At 42.1% G+C, this 23,825-nt stretch overlaps 1 protein-coding gene across 1 annotated transcript in view; it reads left to right on the forward strand.

Moving 5' to 3' along the window:
• The window catches only part of LOC138752985 (myosin-2 heavy chain-like), an 89,302-nt gene that overhangs the window by 12,023 nt on the left and 53,454 nt on the right, over positions 1-23,825 (forward strand). Inside the window, exons 15-34 of the mRNA XM_069915583.1 lie at positions 544-561; positions 856-891; positions 1,737-1,754; positions 3,016-3,033; positions 3,332-3,367; positions 4,226-4,243; positions 7,922-7,948; positions 9,352-9,369; positions 9,537-9,563; positions 11,401-11,424; positions 12,258-12,293; positions 12,464-12,490; positions 14,037-14,072; positions 14,741-14,767; positions 15,257-15,292; positions 16,254-16,274; positions 18,177-18,212; positions 18,876-18,902; positions 22,117-22,152; positions 23,284-23,301. Of these exons, the coding sequence (XP_069771684.1) occupies positions 544-561; positions 856-891; positions 1,737-1,754; positions 3,016-3,033; positions 3,332-3,367; positions 4,226-4,243; positions 7,922-7,948; positions 9,352-9,369; positions 9,537-9,563; positions 11,401-11,424; positions 12,258-12,293; positions 12,464-12,490; positions 14,037-14,072; positions 14,741-14,767; positions 15,257-15,292; positions 16,254-16,274; positions 18,177-18,212; positions 18,876-18,902; positions 22,117-22,152; positions 23,284-23,301 (540 nt within the window). The remainder of the gene's footprint in view (positions 1-543; positions 562-855; positions 892-1,736; positions 1,755-3,015; positions 3,034-3,331; positions 3,368-4,225; positions 4,244-7,921; positions 7,949-9,351; positions 9,370-9,536; positions 9,564-11,400; positions 11,425-12,257; positions 12,294-12,463; positions 12,491-14,036; positions 14,073-14,740; positions 14,768-15,256; positions 15,293-16,253; positions 16,275-18,176; positions 18,213-18,875; positions 18,903-22,116; positions 22,153-23,283; positions 23,302-23,825) is intronic.

A 23,825-nucleotide genomic window follows, 5' to 3' on the forward strand; every position in this document is an offset into this window, starting at 1 on the left:
ATCATATGGGGAGCGTTTGACAGCACCTGGCCTGTACCTGTTGGAATTTAGGGGAATGAGGTGGGAATCTCATTGAAATACTTGAAATGATAAAAGGTGTGTACAGAGTAGATGTAGAAAGTTATTTCCCACAGTGGGAGAGTCTGGTGGGAGAGGGCACAAATGCAGGGTTGAAGAACGTCTGCTTAGAACAGAGATGTGGAGGAATGTATGGCATTTTTTGCCTCAGGTGGTTGTGGAGGCCAGATCATTGGGTATATTTATGGCAGAAATTGACGGGTTCTTAATTAACCAGGGGCATTAAAGTTATGGGGAGAAGACCGGGCAGTGGGGCTGAGTGGGAGAATGGATCAGCTCATGATAAAATGACAGGGCAGACTTGATGGGCTGAATGGTCTATTTCTGCTCCTCTAACATAGTCTTTAATAATAATGACTAAAATCTGAAAATATTAATTGCTACGTGTTTGTGATAATGCAAATGAAGTAATAGGATTTCCTGCTTTGAAATTACTTTAATATTTTCTTACATGTGTATTAACAGAGAAATATAAAGATGCAGGTCAGTGTTAATGAGATGATCCCTCGATATCAGTTAGAAGTTAATGGAATTTCAATTGATTTCAAGGGGAACCGTGTAATTAGTCGATTCTCTTCCAACCATCTCTTCTCATTGGGACCATTCTGATTTTCAGTTGAAATGATTAATACCAATAATGAATCATTTCACAATTTCCTCCAATACATTTTATCCCACTTTGTCTGACCATGTAGTATATTTGTTATTATCAGCGATCACAATTGCATTCCTAAATATTAATCAGAAAACCCCAATTGATCATTTTTATCTATCCAGAAATTAAGAAGTTGAAAGATGAAAAGGCAGATTTAGGTTTGTATAACTTTTTGACTCTACTTTGAAGCTGGTCGCTGGCACGATTGGACAATAGAAAATACTGAAGAGACTGTTATACGATCAGGCGGGATTACGGTGAGGACCTTTATGGAATCAGATGGCATTACAGTGAGGGCCTTCTCGCTTATTGGAAATGAATCAGTAAAACACAAACACCCAAGTAAATCTGCGATTTTGACCCCATTATTTTGAGTCGATTAATTAATGATCTGAGATTTAGATCATTAATTAATGATCTAAATTATTAGATCATTAATAATTTAATTTGGAATATGTTGACAATGTGAATGTTTAAGGACAGCACCTGGCCTGTACCTGTTTGAAGTTAGGAAAATGAGGGGGGATCTCATTGAAATGTTTTGTATGTTGAAATGCATGGACAGAGTAGATATAGAATGGTTATTTCCCATGGTGGGTGAGTGTATGGAAAAGCTTCAAATTCAGGATTGTAGGGGATCCGCTTAGAACAAAGATGTGGAGGAATGTGTGCAATTTGTTGCCACAGGCAGTTGTGGAAGCTGGGTCATTGTGAGTATTTAAGGCTGAGATTGATGGGTTCTTGATTAGACAGGGCATCAAAGGTGAAGGAGAGAAGGCAGGGTCGTGGGGCTGAGTTGAAGAATGGATCAGTTCATGATTGAATGGTGGGGCAGACTTGATGGGCTGAATGGCCTATTTCTGCTCCTCTGACTTCTGGTCTTTAATAATATTTATTAAAATCTAAAAATCCTAAATGCTACACGTTTCAAATAATGCAAATGAAGTAACACGATTTTCTGCTTTGAAATTATCTTAATATTTTCTTACATGTGTATTAACAGAGAAATGTAAAGATGCAGGTCAGTTTTAATGAGATGATCCCTCGATATCAGTTAGAAGTTAATGGAATTTCAATTGATTTCAAGGGGAACCGTGTGATTAGTCGATTCTCTTCCAACCATCTCTTCTCATTGGGACCATTCTGATTTTCAGTTGAAATGATTAAATACCAATAATGAATCATTTCACAATTTCCTCCAATACATTTTATCCCACTTTGTCTGACCATGTAGTATTTTCACTTCATGAATCATTGATGTTAAGGCAAACTAGTCTTTGGAAAATAATGATTAAAAATAAACCCAGTTAATTGGGGGTCTGAGCAGTGTGGACGGACTGAGAGTTCTTGGGGCCCGTGTCCAGCGAACACTCAACACTGCTGCACAGGTTGATCATGTTGTTGACAAGGTATATGGTATGTTGGCCGTCATTAACCGTGGGACCGAGTTCAAGATACGTGAGGTCATGTGGCCGTTATATAATAACTTGGAATAATGTGTTCAGATCTGGTCACCTGGTTACAGGAAAGATGAGGATGCTACCGAGAAAGTGCAGAGAGGGTCAGAATGACAGGACATAGGAGCAGAAGTTGGCCCATTGGCCCATAGAGACTGCACAGCCATTCTAAACAGGAGCTGATGGCCAATCCTTCTCTCCCTTATGCAGACTGAATGTGATTTGGTTTAATATTACATCTGATTTACTACAAGATGATAAAAGGATCTGGAACTTAATGAAAAGGATATCATGTGAGGAGCATTTGATAGCACCTGTCCTGAAGCTGTTGGGATTTAGGAGAATGAGGGGATCCCATTGAAATATTCTGAAAGTTGAAGGACGTTGAGAGAGTAGATGTAGAAAGGTTGCTTCCCATGGTGGGAGAGTCAAAAACAAGAGGGGACAACTTCAGGATTGAAGGGCGTCCACTTAGAATAGAGATGTGGAAGAACATATTGAATTTCTTACCTCAAGCAGTTCTGGAGGGCGGGTAATTGGGGTATTTAAGACAGAGATTGATCGATTCTTGATTAACCGGGGAATCAAAGTTATGGAGAGAAGGCTGGGCACTGCGGCTGAGTGGGGAAATGGATCAGCTCATGATTAAATGGCAGGCAGACCCGATGGGATGAATGGCCTATATCTACTTCTCTGACTTATAGTCTTTAATAATATTTATCAAAATCTAAACATATTAATTGCTACGTGTTTGTGATAATGCAAATAAAGTAACAGGTTTCCTGCATTGAAATTATCTTAATATTTTCTTACGTGTATCAACAGGACAAAAAAAAGATGCAGGTCAGTGTTAATGAGATGATCCCTCGATATTAGACAGAAGTTAATGGAATTTCATTTTATTTCAAAGGAAATTGTGTGAACAGTCGATTCTCTTCCAACCGTCTCTTCTCATTGGGACCATTCTGATTTTCAGCTGAAATGATTAAGATCGATAACGAATAATTTGACGACTTTCCTCCAAGACATTTTTTGCCACAATGTCCGATAATGTCGTATATTTGTTATTATCAGTGATCACAATTCCATCCCTGAATGTTAATCAGGAAACCCCAATTAATCATCATTTTTATCTGTGCAGAAATTAAGAAGTTGGAAAAAGAAAAGGCAGATTTAGGTTTGTACAACTTTTGGACTCTACATTGAAGCCGGTCGCTGACACGATTTGAGAATAGAATTCCCGAAAATACTGAAGAGACCTTTATGGGATCAGGCAGGATTACGGTGAGGGCCTTCTCGCCTGTTGGATGTCAGGTGAACTACTGCATGAGGTTGATTCAGCCTCAGGTGCAAACACCGTTTGTCCTCACCTCAGACGTGTTCCTTCAGGCTTGAACAGATCTCAGTGCTGGGGACAGGGAGTTGGTTTCCATTATAATTTACCTTGAGTTTAGATCTGGCGGATATTGGAATTTTGGAAATAACGGAAACTATTCAAGAGAAGACAATTAAAAAAATAAACACAGTTAATTGGGGGACTGAGCAGTGTGGACGGACTGAGAGATCTTGGGGTTCGTATCCAGCGAACACTCAACGCTGCTGCACAGGTTTATCATGTTGTTTAGAAGGTGTATGGTATTTTCACCGTCATTAACCGTGGGACCGAGTTCAAGAGATGAGGAGGAATTTCTTCGGCCAGAGTGTGGTGAACCTGGAGAATTTATTGCCACAGGTGGTTGTGGAGGCCGGGTAATTTCGGGTATTTAAGGTAGGTTCTTGATTAGCCAGGGCATCAAAGGTTATGGGGAGAAGGCCGGGCAGTAAGGCTGAGTCGGGAAACTAATCAGCTCATGATTGAATGGCGGGACAGACTTGATGGGCTGAATGGATGTTTTCTACACCTCTGGCTTATGGTTTTCTGGTCTTTAATAATAGTTCCTTAAAATCTTAATTGTTGAAGTTTCATAGAAGCCAAATGTGACCGAATTTCCTGCTTTGATGTTACCTTAACCTTTTCCTATTTGTTTATCAACAGAAAAAGATAAAGATGCAGGTCAGTGTTAATGAGATGATCCCTCGATATCAGTATGAAGTTAATGAAATTTTATTCAATTTCAAAGGGAACTGTGTGAATAGTCGATTTTCTTCCGACCGTCTCTTTTCATTGGGACCATCCTGATTTTCAGTTGAAATAATTAATATCGATAATGAATAATTTGATGACTTTCCCCAACACATTTTCTGCCACAATGTCTGACCATGTCGTATATTTGTTATTATCAGCGATCACAATTCCATCTCTAAATGTTAATCAGAAAACCGCAATTGATTGTATAGATCATGTTTAACCAATCTTATAGAGTTATTCATGGAGTTTACCAGGAACAAAAGGATGTGGATGTCTTCTATGTGGACGTTAGTAAGGCCTCTGACAAGGTCCCACATGGGAGATTGCTCGGGAAAGTAGAGATGCTAAGTATTTATGGTGAAGTAGTGAACTGGATTCGAGAGTGGTTGGTCCAGAGAAACCAGAGAGTGGAGGCAGATGATGCTTCTCAGACTTGAGGCCTGTGACTAGTGGTGCCTCGGGGATCGGTGCTGGGACCATTGCTGTTTGTCATTGATATCAAGGATCTGGATGATAATGTGGTAAATTGGATCAGCAAGTTTGCTAAAGATTGGAGGTGTTGTGGACAGTGAAGGAGGTTTTCAAAGCTTGCGGAAGGATCAGGGCCAGCTGAAAAATTGGCTGATTGAATTTGTGAGAGCTGTTGCATTTTGGAAGGCCAAACCAAGGAAGGATGTAGACGGTAAATGATCGGGCATGGAGGAGTGCGAGAGAACAGAGGGATCTGGGAATACAGAAACATCATTCCATGATGGTGGTGCCACAGTTGGGTAAGGTTGTATGGAGATCTTTTGGCATCTTGGCCTTCATAAATCTTCATAAATTGAGTCCAGGAGTTGAGATGTTATGGTGAAGTTGTATAAGACATTGGTTAGGCCAAATTAGGAGCATTGTGTGCACTTTTGGTCACCGAGCTACAGGAAGGATATCAATAAGATAGAAAGAGGGCAGAGAAGATTTACTAGGATGTTTCCCAGACTTCAGGGATTGAGTTTCAGGGAAAAATTGAACAGGTTAGGACTTTATTCCCTGGAGCATAGATGAATGAGGAGAGATTTGATGGAGGTTTTTTAAAATAATGAGGGGGTGAGACAGAGTAAATGTTTAAGGATTTTTAAAACTGATTTTGACGAACGTGCCCCATTATGAGTGACCCCATCCACTGTATGAATAGCGTTGTCACTGATGAACGGGATCCCGACCGGATCCTGTCTGAACTTTTCACCCACACACATTTAACAATAAAATTTAACATTACTTTTCCCTACTTTTCCTTTCACCTCAGTGGGAGGCAGCGGCCAGTGGAGATTCTTGTTGAATCAAGACATTAAGACTTGAGTGTACCATGTCCTTGAATCGAACCCCAGAATCAGCTCACTGTCTGCCCTCACTGGCCGCGGTCGGGAGGTTAATTTGATGGTGTCAAATTTTTTAATCATTGTTTTCTTTTGATTAGTGTGCCTTAAGTTTGATATTTTAAAATAGCAGGCAGGTCTAAGGTCATTGTTAATTTTGACGGGAACCTACTCCAGCACTGAGAGCTGTTCAAGTCCGTGAGAACCCGCCCGAGGTGAGGACTAACGGGCGATTGTATCTGAGGCTGAATCGCCGTCGTGCAACCAGCTCACCTGACGTTCGGATTTAACTGGTCAATCCCGCTGCAATTTAAATGTGGCTTCCAGGGCCTTTGCCCCAGTCATCGCATCCGGGACCCAGGATGGCGACCCAGGGAGCTGCAGTTTAAATGAGGCTGTTGAGAGGCCGTGATTGTGTAGCCAAAATGGCTAACACAGGGGGCCATGGTTTTCTTGGGAGTAAGTGCAGGGGGATGTGAAAGATGTTGTTCACACAGGCGAGTGCACGGTAGTGTTGCCCGCAACAGCAGTGGAGGCAGGGGACTATTAGATGTACATAGAGCTGAGAAAAATGGATGGTTATGCAGTATGGAAACTCCAGTCTGGGTTATGCTGTCGGCTCCACTCAGTGGGTGGAAGGGCCTGAACTGTGCAGGAATTCTACGTTTCTTCAGCTATTGGAAGTCTCATCAAATCAGTTATTGCACTCAATCTATAATTAATTACATCAATAGAAACCACATTTCTGCATTCAACAGACGGATATTTCGCAATGAAATCAATGCTTTCTGCGATCCTCTGCCAACCGCCTTGATATCGGACGAGTGTTATGATTCCTCTATGTAAATCGATCGAGTTCGGGCGTGGAGCCGAAATGAACAATCCCAATGCATTGTTTTGGTTCGTCTTTCTCTCTGTGTTTTTTTCCCTCGTTGGTCTCCAGAAGGGAAAGTTGGCGCTGATGCCGGTAACTGCCCCAAACAAATGTGGCAGGGCCAATCATGTAAGAAAAGCAATGCACGTATAATTTGACACAGGTGGAAAGATCATCTTAGTTGCCGTGGTTACAAACATCAAGCAGGCGAGCACATTGAAATGCGAGTTTAAAGTTCGTTTATTATTATTGGGCAGTAAATATGCAGTCAGACCAAACTGCGTTTCTCCCGCACACCACGGTCCACACGCAGACACACATAATATACAGCAATACAGCATATTATAATCACATATCTGCTTATATTATCATATAACATTAATATTTTTGTATAATTAAGTCTCACAATCTGCGGGACGAAGCTATTTCCCAGCCTGGCTGCCCGGATTTTAATGCTTACTACCTCCTTCCAGATTTCAGATTTCAAATTTCACATTTCACATTTGAATCAGATTCCTGGTTTCAGATTGACTTTCCACATTTATTGTCAGCATATATACATATCATTCCTTTTCCCCGGCCGAATGATCATTTACTGGTAGTCCAATAAAAACTATACACTTGTAGACAGATAAAGATATGCAAACAAACTGACTGTGCGATGCACAGAGAGAGAGAGAGAGAGAGAGAGAGAGAGAGAGAGAGAGAGAGAGAGAGAGAGCGAGAGAGAGAGAGAGAGAGAGCGAGAGAGAGAGCGAGCGAGCGAGAGAGAGAGAGAGAGAGAGAGAGAGAGAGAGAGAGAGAGAGAGAGAGAGAGAATCAATAGAGTGGAAGCTACGAAGAAGGTGCAGAAGAGATTCACCAGGACGTTGGTCACCTCATTACAGGAAGGATGTGGATGTTATGGAGAAGGTGCAGAAGATAAATACTGGAATGTTAACTGGATTGGAAAATATGTTTTATGAGTAGGATTTTTCTTTCTGGAGCGAAGAAGGAGACTTAATTATATTATGAGAGACGCCGATAAGGCAGACAGCCAGTACGCTTCCCCAGGTAGGAGTCACAGGCACCAGATGACGTGTGTACAAGATGAGGGTAGGAAGTTTCAGGGAGACATCGGTGGGGGGGGGGGGGGGCACATTCTTTACACAGAGCGTGGTGGGTGCCTGAAATTGGCAGGGGTGGTGGGGGAGGCTGGTACAATAAGTCAGCCATATGGATATACGAAAATAGAGGGTTTGGGTGGGAGGTAGTTTGTTTATATGTGTTGGCTTGTCATTGAAGGGACTGCACTGTGTTGTAATGTTTATTGGAATGTATGTCCCGTTTCCAACAATTATTGAGTCTAATTTGTTCTTATTTACAACTTTTCAGGGAAACCTTGTGCTTCAGAAGATGTTGGTGAGTACCCAAATATTTTTGAGCGAGGAGAGGGATTACTGTGCACCCAAACTGTGGGGCAGGCACACTTGAGCGGAGTTGATCGATGTGAATTAATATTTCAATTATTGAAATAATTGATTTTGAGTTACATCGCACTGCTCCCTAACGACGCTGCGAAACCTGCTGAGTTTCCCCAAAATTTTTGTGCCCTGCCTTCTTTGAAGTAGTTGACATTTTTGATGCTCTTGGAAGTGTTACCGTGATATTATGAAAAGTGGCTGCCTTTCGGAAGATTAAAAGTGAGAGTCTTATGCACATTGAAGGCGGGAATTACCATCCCGTGTTCGACTATTTAGAGCCTCCCGCATATGACGTAAAAGCCCGAGATGAACTTCGTCCGAGATTTTAAAAAATATATCTTGACCTCTATATTTTTCAACTTTTCTATTTGCACGGCTTCATTGGGGCTTTTGGCAGTTGAGTGGACCCTCGGGTCTGTGCCGAGGGTCCACTAAAGCTGCAGGTGCACGGAATGGCCGTTGTTTTGGGAACCCAACGATGCACGCAGCGACGGTTCTAACCTGTCCGTGTTGCGGAGAGGCGGAAGTCTATCACGGGTAGGCTCGCGCTTCAAGCTCCATTTGCTGTGGGCCACCCGTTTATTCTAGAGCCTGGGAGGACGGAATATTACGGAGTAAACGTAAATGATTTCGAATTCTTCCGCACCTCGCTGTACAGGCATGGGAAGAGACAAATGAAACACAGAGATAGCCCCATCGTTTGAAATGCTGGTCAGCAACCCCTCCAAAGTACGATACTTTGGGATGCCAGTCTGTCTACCAACTAACGCAAAGCTCTTAATTAAAGATTATCAATGTGAACTAATTAATTAATTTTGCTCACACCCGAAACGTCGGTTCTATATCTTTATCTTTGTTGTATAAAGGACACTGTTTGACCTACTGAGTTTCTCAGGCCTCCTGTTTTTGCTTGAACCACGTTGCCCACAGACATTTTCGTTGACTCCAGGAACCATTGTTAATGAACCTGGCATTAACGTCGACTTCTCCGTCTTCTGCCGGCCCACTCCCCCATTCCCCCTCCCTTCCCCATCTCCTTCCTGCCAGCTCTCTACCCCCCTTTCCCTCTCCGATCACAGAGCCTCCCCCCCTCCCCCACCGTTTGCTGTTGTGCCCTCCCTCCCTATGATCTCCCCTCCCTGTGGGACCGTGCTCCTCCCCCTGCCTCTTGCCCCCCCCCCACCATTTTGTCCGGGTGCCTGCCCACATTTTGCTGATCCCTTAATGAAGGGCTCAAGCCCGAAATGCCAGTTCTGTATCGTTACCTTTGCTGTTCACTGTCTGACCTGCTGAGTTTCTCCAGTGACGTGTGTTCACTTGCTGATGTTTTCTCCTTTTCAGTAAAGCAGTTGAAACGAGGTAAACTTTTCTAATTATTATTCTGATTACTTAACAGTGCTTAAGTAAGCATTAACATCAATCAACATCCGAACTGACCGACATTGAAATTCCCCAGCGAAAGACACTTTATTTACAACTAACTTGGTTAAAATTCTAATGCATTCTTCCATTTTACTTCAAAATAGAGAACGAAAATCTTCGTAGACGACTCCGTAAGACATCAGTTTTTGGTTGCTGGAGTGTTGGTTACTTTTGGTGACAAGGCCAGCGATTATTACTTTTTAATCTCTAATTTAGCCTTTCTAGACAAAAAAAGTGTTTGTAAATGACACTGGACAATTTTTTTCCAAAGGATTGGCTTCCTGATAAAAAGCTGGGGATTACTATGGATAACGTAAAGCTGAACACGAAGATGATTTCAGATTTTGTTAACTTTTATTGAATTATTATTGAATTATTGAATAACCATGCTGAGACGTTGCGTCAGTCAAACCGGCCTAAAAATGTTTTGCCGCTGGTTTTGGTTTGTACTCAGCATCTGATGCCTCTCCTGTCAGTGACCAGCAATAGTAAAGGTAAAGGTTACTTTGTTGTCATGTAATACTACATTTAGAATGTAATATACATGAAATTCTTTATCTTTGTCAACTGTGAGGAAGACAGAGGGTCGCCACTTTGTCCAGCACTTTAACGGCATTGCGCTGACCGTGGTGCCAACCATGACGCTCCAGAATATGACAGGAAATCATCAAAATAGACTACATCTAAAACAGCGGTATGTGAATTTCGTGATTAGCAGCCCAAAATCCATAAAATGCATCCAAAAGTGTTCAGGAAGCAAAATCTCGGTTGTCCAGTGTGTCGGGTCCCTTTCGATTTGTGACTTTTCCAGCCATCTCCACTTTCCTTTAATTTGCTCAAAAGTGTTTTGGATCAAGGATAAAGGGATCTCATAATTGAATGTGATGTCATGTATGTTCTTTGACAGTAAATCTGAATTAAATGTATACATAATATTATTTAAAATGCTGAACTGACTGCACAGGGAAGGTCTCCTACATTTCTCTTTTGTGGAGCATGCCTGGAAAGATGCCCAGTATAAATTTGATGTTACTTCTTCACAATGCTATTGTTATGTTTGAAGTTGTCCCTCCCCATTGTAAATCAAAGACAGCGTATGTTTTAATTGAAGGCATGTGTAGGCCAATTAGCGACCTTAAGAGTTCATAGGTACCCCCTCCCATTACGGTTAAAAACAATGCTCATTCTTTATTCAATGTAGGACTTTCAATAATATAGTTAAGGGATCATTGAAACGTTCTACATATGCTTTGTGGTGATACGACCACCAGACGACTGCAGGGGGCGACCTTTCTACCTGCAGGAAGACCACCTAAGGGGGCTGACTCCACTTGGCCCCCTGTCAATCAGCCGACCCGAATATAGACCTGAGCTGGCCCCTCCTGAGCCAGTCACTTTGGGAGCCAGCAGGGCACGAACTGGTGTTCAGACTTTTATGGGAATAAAGCCTGTTGTACGACCCTTTCTGAGTTTTGTGCTCGCTCGCTGCTCCCTTAGCACGGTTCCCAAGTGTCTTTTTGTTCACTGACTCTGTGGAACTTAGCTTCAGGACCTGCTGCCGCCATCCCTTGGGATTCCCAGCCTTTCACTGTCTTCTGTAGTTAGAGTTGATGAATGTGTAATGGTTGAGTGAGTTCTTGCTTCTAAGTTTAAGACACCCAACCCCCCCCCCCAACCCCCACCACCACCACCCCGTTGTAAATCAAAGACAGCCACAACATCAGGGCAGCCTAACTCAATGCTTTATTAATTACTACAAGCTTCAGTATTAATCAGTTCCCCACGTCATCACGTACTCGTAATGGTGTCATAACCAATAGCAATGGTCCTGTCATCGTCTACTCCAAATATGTGAAGTGGCCTCCTTGAAATTAAACCAAGGTAAATGAGAACCTTACGGACCTATTAGGCAAAACGGTCAGAATGTCCACAATTTCTCACCTCCTTAATTTTCCTTTATTTTATTAGAAAAAGAAACCGATGAATTGAAAGGTAAATGTAAATGACACCTCTTTAATTGTTGGGGAAATTCTATCCTAATTTTGATTTGTGCATTGAAATGATGATCTCTGTCTAATCAGTTGTGAATCAGAAATAAAATTTTGTCCCAACGGAATTTTTAATTGCCCTTTTGAATACAAAACAAAAGGATTATTTTTTAAAAAAAAACATCCTCGTGTTTGTCTTATGGTTGATGAGCAGACTGAGCAAATTCCCTTCCCACCCACATCCCTCCTTAAGTAACCCCTACTGATCACAGAGCACCGAAGAGAAAGGTTGAAGGAGTTTGTTTGCGAAGTTCGTTTCAGCAAATTCCGGGCTTTCTCGGAATCCGCAGGGGTTTAAAGGCGGTCCACAAAAGCGCTAGAGAAACTCAGCCGGTCAGTCAGCATCTGTGGAGAGCAGAGACGTTTCAGCCCTTCTTCGGGTGTGCCCGTGACTGCCGACTGCCTCTGCTTTCCGTGATCTGCTGCTGAATTTTCCCGGCACCGGACCGTAGTCCTCTGGACTTTCTCACCCACGGTTTGCAGATTCCTGTTCGTCAGATATAGAGTAAAAAATAATGAGATTTGTAGTTGGATTTCTCGTGTGGACCAGCGCTGTCGGCGTGTGCACCCGGAACTTATGCTCCTGTGGTATTCGGCGAGGTATTTGACAACGAAGGTGTGAAAATCCTCTTTCAAAGTGTAGTTGGTTACACAATATTTGTGAACTGGTTCAGCAGCTTCTTTCGACAGAATAAAATGCAAGGAGAACAATGCTTCGATTCTGGTATCTTCTGGTGTCAAACACAAAACTTCAGTAGTTTCGCTTTTCTTTTGCAGCGATCGGTGACTGCACTCAAAATCTGAAGGGAACTCGTAAGTTTTCTTCGATTATGCTTAATTAAACAATGCTCAGCAGGTATTTCCCAGGTGAAGCCACTTGCCAAACATTGGCTCAGCACAAAATGATCTTGGCTCTGGCGAACTTGATAACGATTTGATTTGAATTCTGAATCCATTCTAAAACATGATATTTGTGTTCACAGAAGGAAGACTGAGGCAAAAGCAAACAGGTAATGAGGGAAACGGTAAATGAGGGGAATGGTAAACGAGGAATACCATAAATGAGGAATATGGTAAATGAGGGAAATGGTAAACGAGGAATACCATAAATGAGGAATACAGTAAATGAGGGAAATGGTAAATGAGGGAAACAGTAAACAAGGAATATGGTAAATGAGGGAAATGGTAAACGAGGAATACCATAAATAAGGAATATGGTAAACGAGGGAAACGGTAAACGAAGGATATGGTCAATGAGGTATTTGGTGTATCTCCTTTACCAGCTCCACACAGTCTGACCATTTCCACACATGGATGCTCTCTGACCTGTTGCATTTCTCCAGCAATTACATGACCGCTAAAGATTCAAGCATCTTAATTATAACTCACCGCTCTGCATGGTATCATTTTAATGCTGTCCAGCAAAGGTTCTCATCTGTCTCTCCCCTTCTCCCTCTCCCCCCCCCCACACACACGCACGCACGCACACACATGCATACACCCACACCCACACACACACACAAACGCACACACACACACACATGCACGCACACACACACACACACACACAGATGCATGCACACTCACACACACATACAGACAGATGCATGCACACGCACACACACACACACACACACACACACACACACACAGGCGCGCACACACACACACACACAGACAAACACACACATGCACACACACATACACACACACACATACACGGACATACACTGAAGAAAGTCTTTATAGGTAGAATATCTTTTAATTCTTTCCAAATTCACATGTTATTGTTAACATTTTAATAGAAAGGAGGCTGACTATGAATTGGGCCGCTGCGAATGTTCATCCTTGAGTGCCGAGCTGGTTATTGATTTGAATGTCGATAAAACGATGCATCCTTTGTTCCCCGTTTCTGATTATTTGAAACATATCACACATTTCTCAAATATTTAAATTTATATAAATTTTAAATGTAAACATCCAGAGCAGTAACAGGCCCTCCCGGCCCACAAGCCCATGCTGTCCAATTACACCCAATTAATCTACAACCACCACCCCCCCGTACATCTTGAAAGGTGGGAGAAAACCCGAGTTACCCGGGGAAAACCCGTGCAGATGCGGGGTGAACATGGAAACTCATCACAGACAGCGCAGGAGTTGAACGAGGGAAACGGTAAATGAAGGATATGGTCAATGAGGTATTTGGTGTATCTCACTGGCGTTGTCAAGGTGTTGTACTGACCACTGTGCGGACTGTCCCACCACTTGCAGGCAACTATAAAGCATATTCTATGGAGATGGTCCTATTGACTGGAGTTCCACATAGAACATGCAGCAATGAGTTGGAAATTTCCAACTAACTAATTTTTTCTCTATATGGGTGAAAGATGTAGATTTTCAAGTTTGCTTCTGGTTCTTGCCTCTTTATTTTAAACGCCTGTTAGCTAGTACATCTGAAAGGATGTTGGCAGTTTGTAATACTCACGTGGAATATTTGGAATCAATTTTACATCATTCCTGTTGGTAAAAGAACTGAAGTGGTATTTTAATTGTTAGAAGTGGACGAACTGAAAAAGACTCTGAAAACATTAGGTGAGTCGGATTACTCGTTCATTCAATACTCTTTGAACTGTGACCTCCCGGGCCAATACCGACCATCAGCTATCATCGGTATTAATCTAATTTTGTGCATTTGAACCATTGCACTGTCTGGTTGGATTATTCAAACCATTAAGAAGGTTCTTTCCCAAATGATGTTTGATTAAATGAGAATAACCGAAAATTTGGAAGATTTTTCTTTCCTCTTGGCTTAAGCCAGTGGTTTTAAAACCTTTTTCTTCCCACTCACATCCCACATTAAGAAATCTCTAGGCCATCGGGGTTCTGCAATCAGTAATGGGATGCTTAAGGTGGGATGTGGGTGGAAAGAATAAGTTTGGAAACCACTGTTTGAATCATCCCTCATTGATTCGTTATGTGAACGGTTTCATAACTCCAAAGGAAATGGACCAATGACAATTTTTCTCAAGCAAAACATTTCAGTAATAATTGGGTCTGGAGCAGTGGTTCTCAACCTTCCCTTCCCACCCACATCCCACCTTAAGTAACCCCTACTGATCACAGAGCACCAATGGAACAGGGATTACTTAATGTGAGCAGGAAGAGAAAGGTTGAAAACCACTGGTCTAGATATTGTTTGTGTCCTGCAGTAGACTATAGATACTCTTGTTCACCAAACAATTAAAAAAACTGTTTTCTAGAGGAAATACTAATCGATAAATCCAAAGGTGAGCAATATTTAATTTTGTGAATAATTCAAATCACCAATTAAAATAAAATCATTAGTATAACATTCAACTGCAATTATGTTACCCCAACCAACATCGATTTGTGTATCATCTTTGAACAAAACATTAAAAAATCAAGACCAAGTCTAATAATTATGTGAAAGTCTCAACTAAACTCCACTTTAATGTGTTAATCAAGCAAATGCATTATTTGTTAATATTAAATTTTAATGACATTTACTGCACTTTCGCCTGCGCTCTATTTAATTCACTATTTCTGCCAAAGCATCCCATCGAAGCCTTCACCAGCCTTGAAAGAGGATTTACCCTTTATCTAATCAAATACAAACCAATTGAACATAAAATAATCTCGTCTTCATAAAAAGCTCCTATTTATTTTGTGACACAAGTTTTATAAACTTGTTAGATTTATCATATTCAAGGAGATTGAATTCTAGCTTTGCTTTTTTTTCCAAATTTTCTGTTCAGAATCAGAAGCCCTGAGACAAGCATGTGGGGACGCAGGTGAGTAAATACGTCTCAGAAAATAAATGTTTTGTGCAAGAATTGGTGAGGTAAAGTGGAGCACTTTAGATTTCACCTTGTATTGACTGGACCGGACTTCTACAGATTGTAAAATGCCATTGTCAGTGAGTCGTGCAAATGTGTAAATCAACCAATGTCATTTGGAATTCCAGCAACACTCTCTGGATTTGAGTTTTAAAGTCAGCAGCTTTGGAGTCAGTAAATTCTACACATACGTCTCTACATACTGTGGCTCTGAATTAATTGCGTGAATATTTTCCTAAACGGTGTAGTTGAAGTACACTGTACATTGTTACATAGTGATGGATTAATGTGAAGTACATGGTTACATTTTCCATATGCAATGATAACCTTCTTTTCCAAATGTGAGGGCATGTTACCTGCTGGACTGTTTTGTCATCTGGAGGAACATGGTTGGCGTAGAATAACGTTTGCGCCATTCTGCCACAGCACCAGTGACTCGTGTTCAAATCCCGCGCTATCTGTTAGGAGTTTGCACATTCTTCCCATGTCTGCTTGGGCTCTGGCTTCCTCCCACCCTCCAAGATGTACCCGGGCTGTGTTAATTAGGTGTAAATCAGGTGGCACGGGCTCGTGAGCCGGCATGGCCTGTAACCATGCTGTTCATCTCCATTTAAAATTGTAAAATTTTAATAATTTTCTGTATTTAGTCCTTCAATTCCAAATATGTTCTTCAGAAAGTGAACAATATGACTTGAACTGAGTTAAACCAACGACCTTGTAGTGATGTTTATGGAACTGGTGAAAAATCATGCGGAATTGAGCTAATTACAAAAAAAAACCAAAATAACGCTTTTTAATTTCATTAAAAATAATTTTAGCTTAACAAGAAATATGCAGCTAAAATGTGACGACCTCTGTTCTTTTGTGTATTTCAAAATTGGATTTCATTCATGAATTTTTAAAATAATGTCAGCAGGTCAACCAAACCGGAGAAAAGGTAGTGTTTTTATCAACCGTGGTCAATTTGTTCTGAAAGGCTTGTAGAAAATTTGTTTGAGCAGCACATGAACTTCCTACCTTCCCACTGGCACCTATCCCTCTCCCCCACCCTCACCCTCTCCCTTTCGATCCATCCATCAGGTTCTCTCTCTCTCTCTCTCTCTCTCTCTCTCTCTCTCTTACTTTCTTTCTCTCTTCCCCTCTCTCCCCCTGTCCCTCTCTCCCATATTTTTCACACACCCGGTCGTGCGCCTGCTGTGCACCAGTTTAACTTGTTTAATGTGGAATATTTTGTTCAGAGACTTGGACTAACAGATGGTCAGAATGAGTGAATCTAATCCCCAAGTTTAACGTGGGCTTTTCAACACCATGTCACTTTAACTAAAGCACCATTCCCAAACAGATAATGGCGCATGGATGTGCTGACATGTTCATATTCTAAGTTATTGCTGATCTAGATTCATGCCGTGCTGACACCCCTCCCCCCACCCCAATGCACCATCTATCAAATAGTTATTTCCAGTCATTGGAAAAACGTCCAATTTAATTCACCTCCTGTTTTATCATATGCCACAAGCACCTATCGTTGCAATGTTCACGGAGAAGCTTAAAGCTGTTTACAGGCCCAATGTCCCGTTATTCGCCACGTCTTTAGAATGTAATAGAAGCTGATGACCCTTGAGGAAAACTCCGTGGTCACGGGAGGGGGGAGCGTGGAAGGTCCAGATGGCCAATATCGGACTAGATGGAACCTTGTCCCAGCATCAGAGACCAGGGTCCAATGTCACCTTTCCCAAATGATTTAAATTGTTTAAATAAAAACAACCGAAAGATTGGACCATCTCCTTCCCTCTTGGCTTAAAACAACCAACGGGCTCTTCCATTCCGGTGTACAGCTTGATAACGTCCAACTGGTTAAACTAATAGGAGTGTTAGAAAGTTTTGGTTGCAGTTAAAACATACCACCTCTTCGGTCGGAATCACCTTATTTCAAGTGCAATACTATCTACACCACAATTTCCCAAGTCACTAAGACCAGAACTTTTTGATTCCTGATTTGATGCTTTCCCTCTAGATGCAATTGCCTTAAATGTCCATTAAGGTGTTGATTTTCACGTCTTTTTACTCATATCAGGTATCAGATTCTCTGGGGACGACCGATATCCCAGGAAATTTTGCAAGTCTCAGATATGAAACTGCATTGGACACACTGCTAATCTGTGCCGATATAGGTCGGGGGGGGGAGGGGGGAGACATCATTGATAAACTCAGCCTTGTCTTTGGAAGAATTGGTAAAACCGCCAGAGGAGAACAAACACAATGTAGAGAAACGGGCTTTATGAATGAAATGACCACCAAGTTGAAACTTGTTGGTAGTTCTCCACGAAGCCAATGGCTAAATTGTTTAGGTCAAAGTACTGGAACAACCGATTGAAGTAAAAGAAATGGGTGTGGCAGACTTCAACAGGGATTTTATCCAAAGTCTGCAGCTGGCATTTGGAGTCTGGTAACTCAGGCAGTTGGATTTGAAAAACTCAGATCAGCAGGAAGCTGATTGGGCAACAGAGGTCAAATGACACAGGGTGGTCTTAATTCACTTCAACTCAGCTGTCTAAGGAGATGGTCCTATTGACTGGAATTCCACACACAGTACATGCAGCAGTGAGTAGGTAATTTACAGCTAACGGGATTTTTTTTCTAAATGGGGGAAATGTAGATTTATTTAAAAAGTGGACTGTTTTCAAATTTGCCTCTGGTTCTTGCCTCTTTATTTTAAATGCCGGTTAGCAAATACATCTGAATGGATGTTGGCAGTTTGTAATACTCATGTGGAATATTTTGAATCAATTTTACTTCATTCCTGTTGGTAAAATAACTGATGTGGTATTTTAATTGTTAGAAGTGGATGAACTGGAAAAGGCTCTGAAAACTTTAGGTGAGTCTGATTAATGTTTCATTCAATACTCTTTGAACTGTGATCCCTTTGGCCAATACCTACCATCAGATATCATCGGTATTAATCACAGTTTGTGCATTTGAACCATTGCACTGTCTGGTTGGATTATTCAAACAGAAAAGAAAATTCTATCCTAAATTATTTTTGATTAAATGAAAGGAACTGAAAATTTGGAAGATTTTTATTTTCTCTTGGCTTAAGCTAGTGGTTCTCAACCTTTTTCTTTTCATTCACAGCTCACTTTAAGTAATCCCTAGGCCATCGGTGCTCTGTGATTAGTAAGGGATTGTTGATGGTGGGATGTGGGTGGAAAGAAAAAGGTTGACAATCACTGTTTAATCGTCCCTCATGGATTCGCTCTGTGCAGGGATTCAGAACTCCAAAGGAAATTGGCCAATGACAATTTTCCTCAAGCAATATATTTCAGTAACAATTGGGTCTAGAGTAGTGGTTCTCGACCTTCCCTTCCCACCCACATTCCACCTTAAGTAACCCCTTACTGATCACAGAGCCCCGATGGCGAGGGATTACTTAAAGTGGGATGTGGGTGGGAAGAAAAAGGTCTAGATACTGAGTTTGTGTCCTGAGTAACCTATAGATACTCGTGTTCATCAAACAATTTAAAAAAACTTTGTTTTATAGAGGAAAAGCTAATCGATAAATCCAAAGGTGAGTAATATTTAATTTTGTGAATAATTCAAACCACCAATGAAAAAAAATCGTTAGTATAACATTCAACTGCAATTATGAACAAAACATTAAAAAATCAATACCAAGTCTAATAATTATTTGAAAGTCTCAACTGAACTCCACTTTAATGTGCTAATCAAGCAAATGCATTATTTGTTTATATTGAATCTTAATGACACTCATTGCATTTTTTCCTGCGCTTCATTTAATTCACTATTTCTGCCAAAGTGTCCCATCGAAGCCTTCACCAGCTTTACATCGGAACACAATTATAAGCCTTGAATTCAGTGGCATTTTTTTAAACAGGGTGGTTGACATGCTATTTTTTTTAACTTAACGATCAGCCAAAATCTGCCCGGAACTAACTTGCGCCGTCCTCAAACGAGCCTTCAGCGTGGATTTGCTCTTCCAGAATAGTTTCTTTGGACCTGCTCAGAGTAGAAGCATATCGTAGCTTCCAATCAAATGCTGGATGTCAGAATTGAGGTGTGAATAGTTGTGATTGATGGGAAGGTATTCGAAGACATGAAACCAATGGACGTCAAACCTGAAGGTCGCTCTTGTCCTGGTTCTGCTTCACATTTGTTGATCCAAGTTTTTTGGAAATGAAAGATCAATACCTCAAGTTCACGGCTGCAGGCTTTGTTCTGAAGTGCCCTTCACCCAACGCTCACAGCTGTTTTGCCATTCGTCCGTCGGAAACCTAGGAGGTCCACTGACGATTGTGGTTCTGTCGATTAATTGCATTGACTAATGCACTAAAGGCAATGAGAAAGCATACAGGAGGGAGAGAGATCAGTTCGTTGAATGGCGTAAATGACAACAGCCTTGCAATCAACATCAGTAACACCAAGGAGATGATTGTGGACTTCAGGAGGAAGTCAGGGGAACACTACCCAGTCTTCATCGAGGGCTCAGTAGGGGAGAGGGTCGAACTTCAAATTCCTGGGTGTCAACATCTCCGATGATCGGTCCTGGAGCCTCCAGGTTGATGCAATCATGAAGAAGGCTCGCCAGCGGATAGACTTTGTGAGGTGTCTGAGGAGATTCGGGATGTAACCAAAGAGTCTCATAAACTTTTACAGGTGGACCGTGGAGAGCATTCTGGCTGGTTGCATCACTGTCTGGTACAGATGTGCCAACACTCAGGACAAGAATAAATTCTAGAGGGTTGTGAACTCGGCCTATGAACAAGGGCACCAGACTCCACTCCATCAAGTACATCTACATTTCTTTAAAATAAAAAAGCACCCTCCATCCTCAAGGACCCACAGCACCCAGGCCAGGCCCTCCTCACTCTGCTACCATCGGGAAAAAGCTCCAGGAGCGTAAAGACAAGCACCCAGTGGCACAAGAACCGCTTCTTCCCCTCCGCCATCAAATTCCTGAATGGACAATGAACCCCAGACACGGCCTCACTTTTCAGGTACAAGTATTTTTAATTTTTATAGTACTGTTGTGAGATGGTTACAATATGAATATTTGCTCTGAGATGCATAGCAAAGCAATGAATTTCAAGGCAATAAATTCTGATTCTGTCATAAACAAATGTGCATGCAGAAGTGACCAATAATCTTTTAAAACGAATCGTCTCTGTAAAGTTGCATACAATGGCCAAAAAATCGACAAGAGCACCGTAGCACAAATTGCAATGAATCCTTAATATGTAATAGAATTACCATACCCCCACCCACCTGGGAATCACATCACCAGAGGGGTAAGCATTTACAATGAATGCAACCAGATCACACGACACAGGAGGCACATATGCCCCCGACAGCTCGCGTGATCCCCCCCCCCCGCCCCCGAAGTGACTTTAAGCAGACAAACATCGTAGTTGGGGTTGGGCGCACGCAACTATAACTGCGCTCTTTCAATTGTTGAGACCAAGCGGAAGGAGAAAATGGGGTTTTCGGATCTATGGGGTGACTGCAAGAGCAAAAAGATAACTATTAGTCAGCGAGCTGGAACCTCTAAACCGAACTAAAGAGCTTCTGGGCAGCCGGAAGATATTTGAATGGCCTTCGAAACCTGACGTATTAAATTGAAACGAATTTCATGAGGGAATTGGCAAGTTCGTCAGGAATGCGATTTGTTCTCGTCAACATCCTGTGCTTTCTTTAAAAATGGAACATGTCCGGGACTACAAGGCTACAACCCTTCGTAAAGTAGAATTTAAAATGGAATTTGGGGTAATGGTGGATGGGAGATTACGCATCTTTCAATTAATAAAGCATTTTATTCGGGCCATTTGTCATGTTCATGAATATGTCAACTGAATTAGGTTCGAGAGCCACTGGGTCCACGTAACCCAGTACGACCCGTCAGGTGGTCGGTAACTAGACCCCCCCCCCCCCCACACCTGGTGCCGAGGGTGGCCGGACAACCACCCCTCCCCCAGAATGAAAGCCTGTCAAAGTGCGGGTGGGCCCTCTTAATGGGCAAGCACGTTCCCTCAAGTGCAGGAAGGGCCATCCCTGGCATCAAATCTTTGGTCATCCACTTGCCACAGCGGCCGTCTTGGGCCTCGCCGTGCCGCTGGGTCCGGGAGAGTGGGTCGGGATCCCCGCCTGAAATCCATTCACGCGCACACTGCTCCTTTCTCACCCGCATCAATCCCCACAAACTGACTGAAAGGAACCATCCTCGTCCAGCGGAGTGGTCAGAAGAAACAGAACAAGAAGTATAAAATCGCCGACGCGTGGAATTTTACGTTTCTAACGTTCCAATGACATTGCTCATTAACTGAAGACCACAAGAATCATGTAGTTCATGGTGAAAATATAAATTCTGTTGTCATTCCCTTGCACGGCGCTGGTCAATGGGTTAGTCACCGCTTGCCTTGCACATCGAGACCGCGAATTTTCTGTCACTTTCTTAGTTCATCTTATACCGTCACTACCCGTTTATCAGCTCTGCCCATTTTAGCCACTGCTATCTTGAAAAATATTGTCAAAATCTCAGAGACTAAATCGTTTTGGTTCAACGGTGTACCTGGCCGTGACTTTATCGAGAATCCAATAAAAGATTGTCAAAATCTTAAAATTGTCCCTTTTGTTAATAACATAAAACTCAGGCTTAACGCGACGTGAAAGAAAACAATATTTTTATTGGATTCACACATAGGGACCTTTTTCGAAAATCGTTGTGAATCGCTTTAAACAGAAATTGTTCCTTTATCATTTATTTCCAGAATTCGATACCTTGAAGAAGACTCTCAATGACACAAGTGGGCAACTACAATTCCTTTTATTTTGTCGCTTTGCATGCATTATTGATTAAATCATGGATTTGCAAGAATTAAGTCGGGGACGGGGCTTACGGACAATGTGAACTTGGGAAAACTATTGCGATTCTAATTGGGGCAGTTTTCTTGATCAACATTATCATCATTTCACGTTCTTTCGCTTCCAAGTAAAACCCCTTGATTATTTCAGCACTGAACTAAGAAAGGACCTTCGCAGTTATTTTTTTAAATCTGAGGCACCTGCACCTGCACTTTGTTCCTGAGGCGTCATCAACAGTCGTGGAGTCACAAGATCACACAACAGATCGGCCCGTTGAGGCCGCTCCGCTGTTCTAAGCATGAGCTGATCCATCCTCCCACTCCCCAGCTTTGTCCCGGTGGTTCGCGACCTTTCTCTTCCCACTCCAAGTAATCCCGAGGTCATCGGTGCTCTGTGATTAGCAAGGGGTTGCTTAAGATGGGAAGGGAATGTTGAGAATCACTGCTCTAGACCCGATTGTTACTGAAATATTTTGCTTGAGAAAAATTGTCCTTGGCCTATTTCCTTTGGAGTTCTGAAACCCTGCACATAACGAGTCAATGAGGGACGATTCAAACAGTGGTTTTCAAACTTTTTCTTCCCACCCACATCCCACCTTAAGCAATCCCGAAGACTTAGGGATTACTTAAAGTGGTGTTTGAGTGGGAAGAAAAAGGTTGACAAGCACTGGCGTAACCTCTGACACCCTGACTAATCAAATACCTGTCAATCTCTTCCATAAGTACACCCAACGACTCACTTCCCACACTGTCAATTCCGAGGGGGTTAACCAGCTAATTTAGCGGGTCTGTTCCCAGCAATCGTGCGGTGTGAAGCGCCCCAACCTGGCAGGGTGATTTAAATTCACCAGGCCTCTGACGCTTGGTGGGGTCCCAAACCAGACTGGGATCTTGGCTGGGCACGAGTGACACCCAAGCGATTATATTGGTGACCATGGATTTGCTACTACCATGTGAGTCATGATATATACATCAGCTTCTCAATATTCAATTTCCAAAGCTCTTCGTTGCTTTCAAATAACCGGCCCTCCTGTACAAGTCACTTACCAACAATTCATTTTCTTTTTGTCACAGTTAAAGAAGTGCTAGCAGGTAAAGAACATGCACTTTCCACAATAATTCACCTCAGTCTGATTAGAATATGCTTTTGGCAATCACAGGAAGATCACTTCCAACGTTTAACCTTCAACTGTGAGAAGTAGATCAAGTGTTTTCACTATAAGGCCCTTTCACACATGCAAGTGGGCCCAGGAATTAACGGCCAATCGGCCTTAAAAAAGGGTCTCGTGTTGACTTGCACATAGAGAAATTTATCCACAGAAACAGAATTTTCCTTGAATACCTTCTCTGCAATTTTCTTCCAAATGTTGGAAGTGAAAAGGACCCTGGGCGTCCTCGTGCAAGGAACCTAAAGGTTAATGATTGGGTGGGACTGGTAGTGAAGGTAGCGAATGCTTGGTTGATGTTCATTTCAAGAATAGTGTAGAAGAGTAAAGAAGTGTTGATCGGGCACTGGTGAGACCCAATTTGGAGAACTGTGTGCAGTTTTGGGCCTCCTCTCTTAGAAAGGTTGTGATGTTGTTGGAGAGGGTGCAGAGGAGATTTACCAGGATGAT

This window comes from Narcine bancroftii, chromosome 2 (genome assembly GCF_036971445.1).
Source record: "Narcine bancroftii isolate sNarBan1 chromosome 2, sNarBan1.hap1, whole genome shotgun sequence".
Taxonomy (NCBI): Eukaryota; Metazoa; Chordata; class Chondrichthyes; order Torpediniformes; family Narcinidae; genus Narcine; species Narcine bancroftii.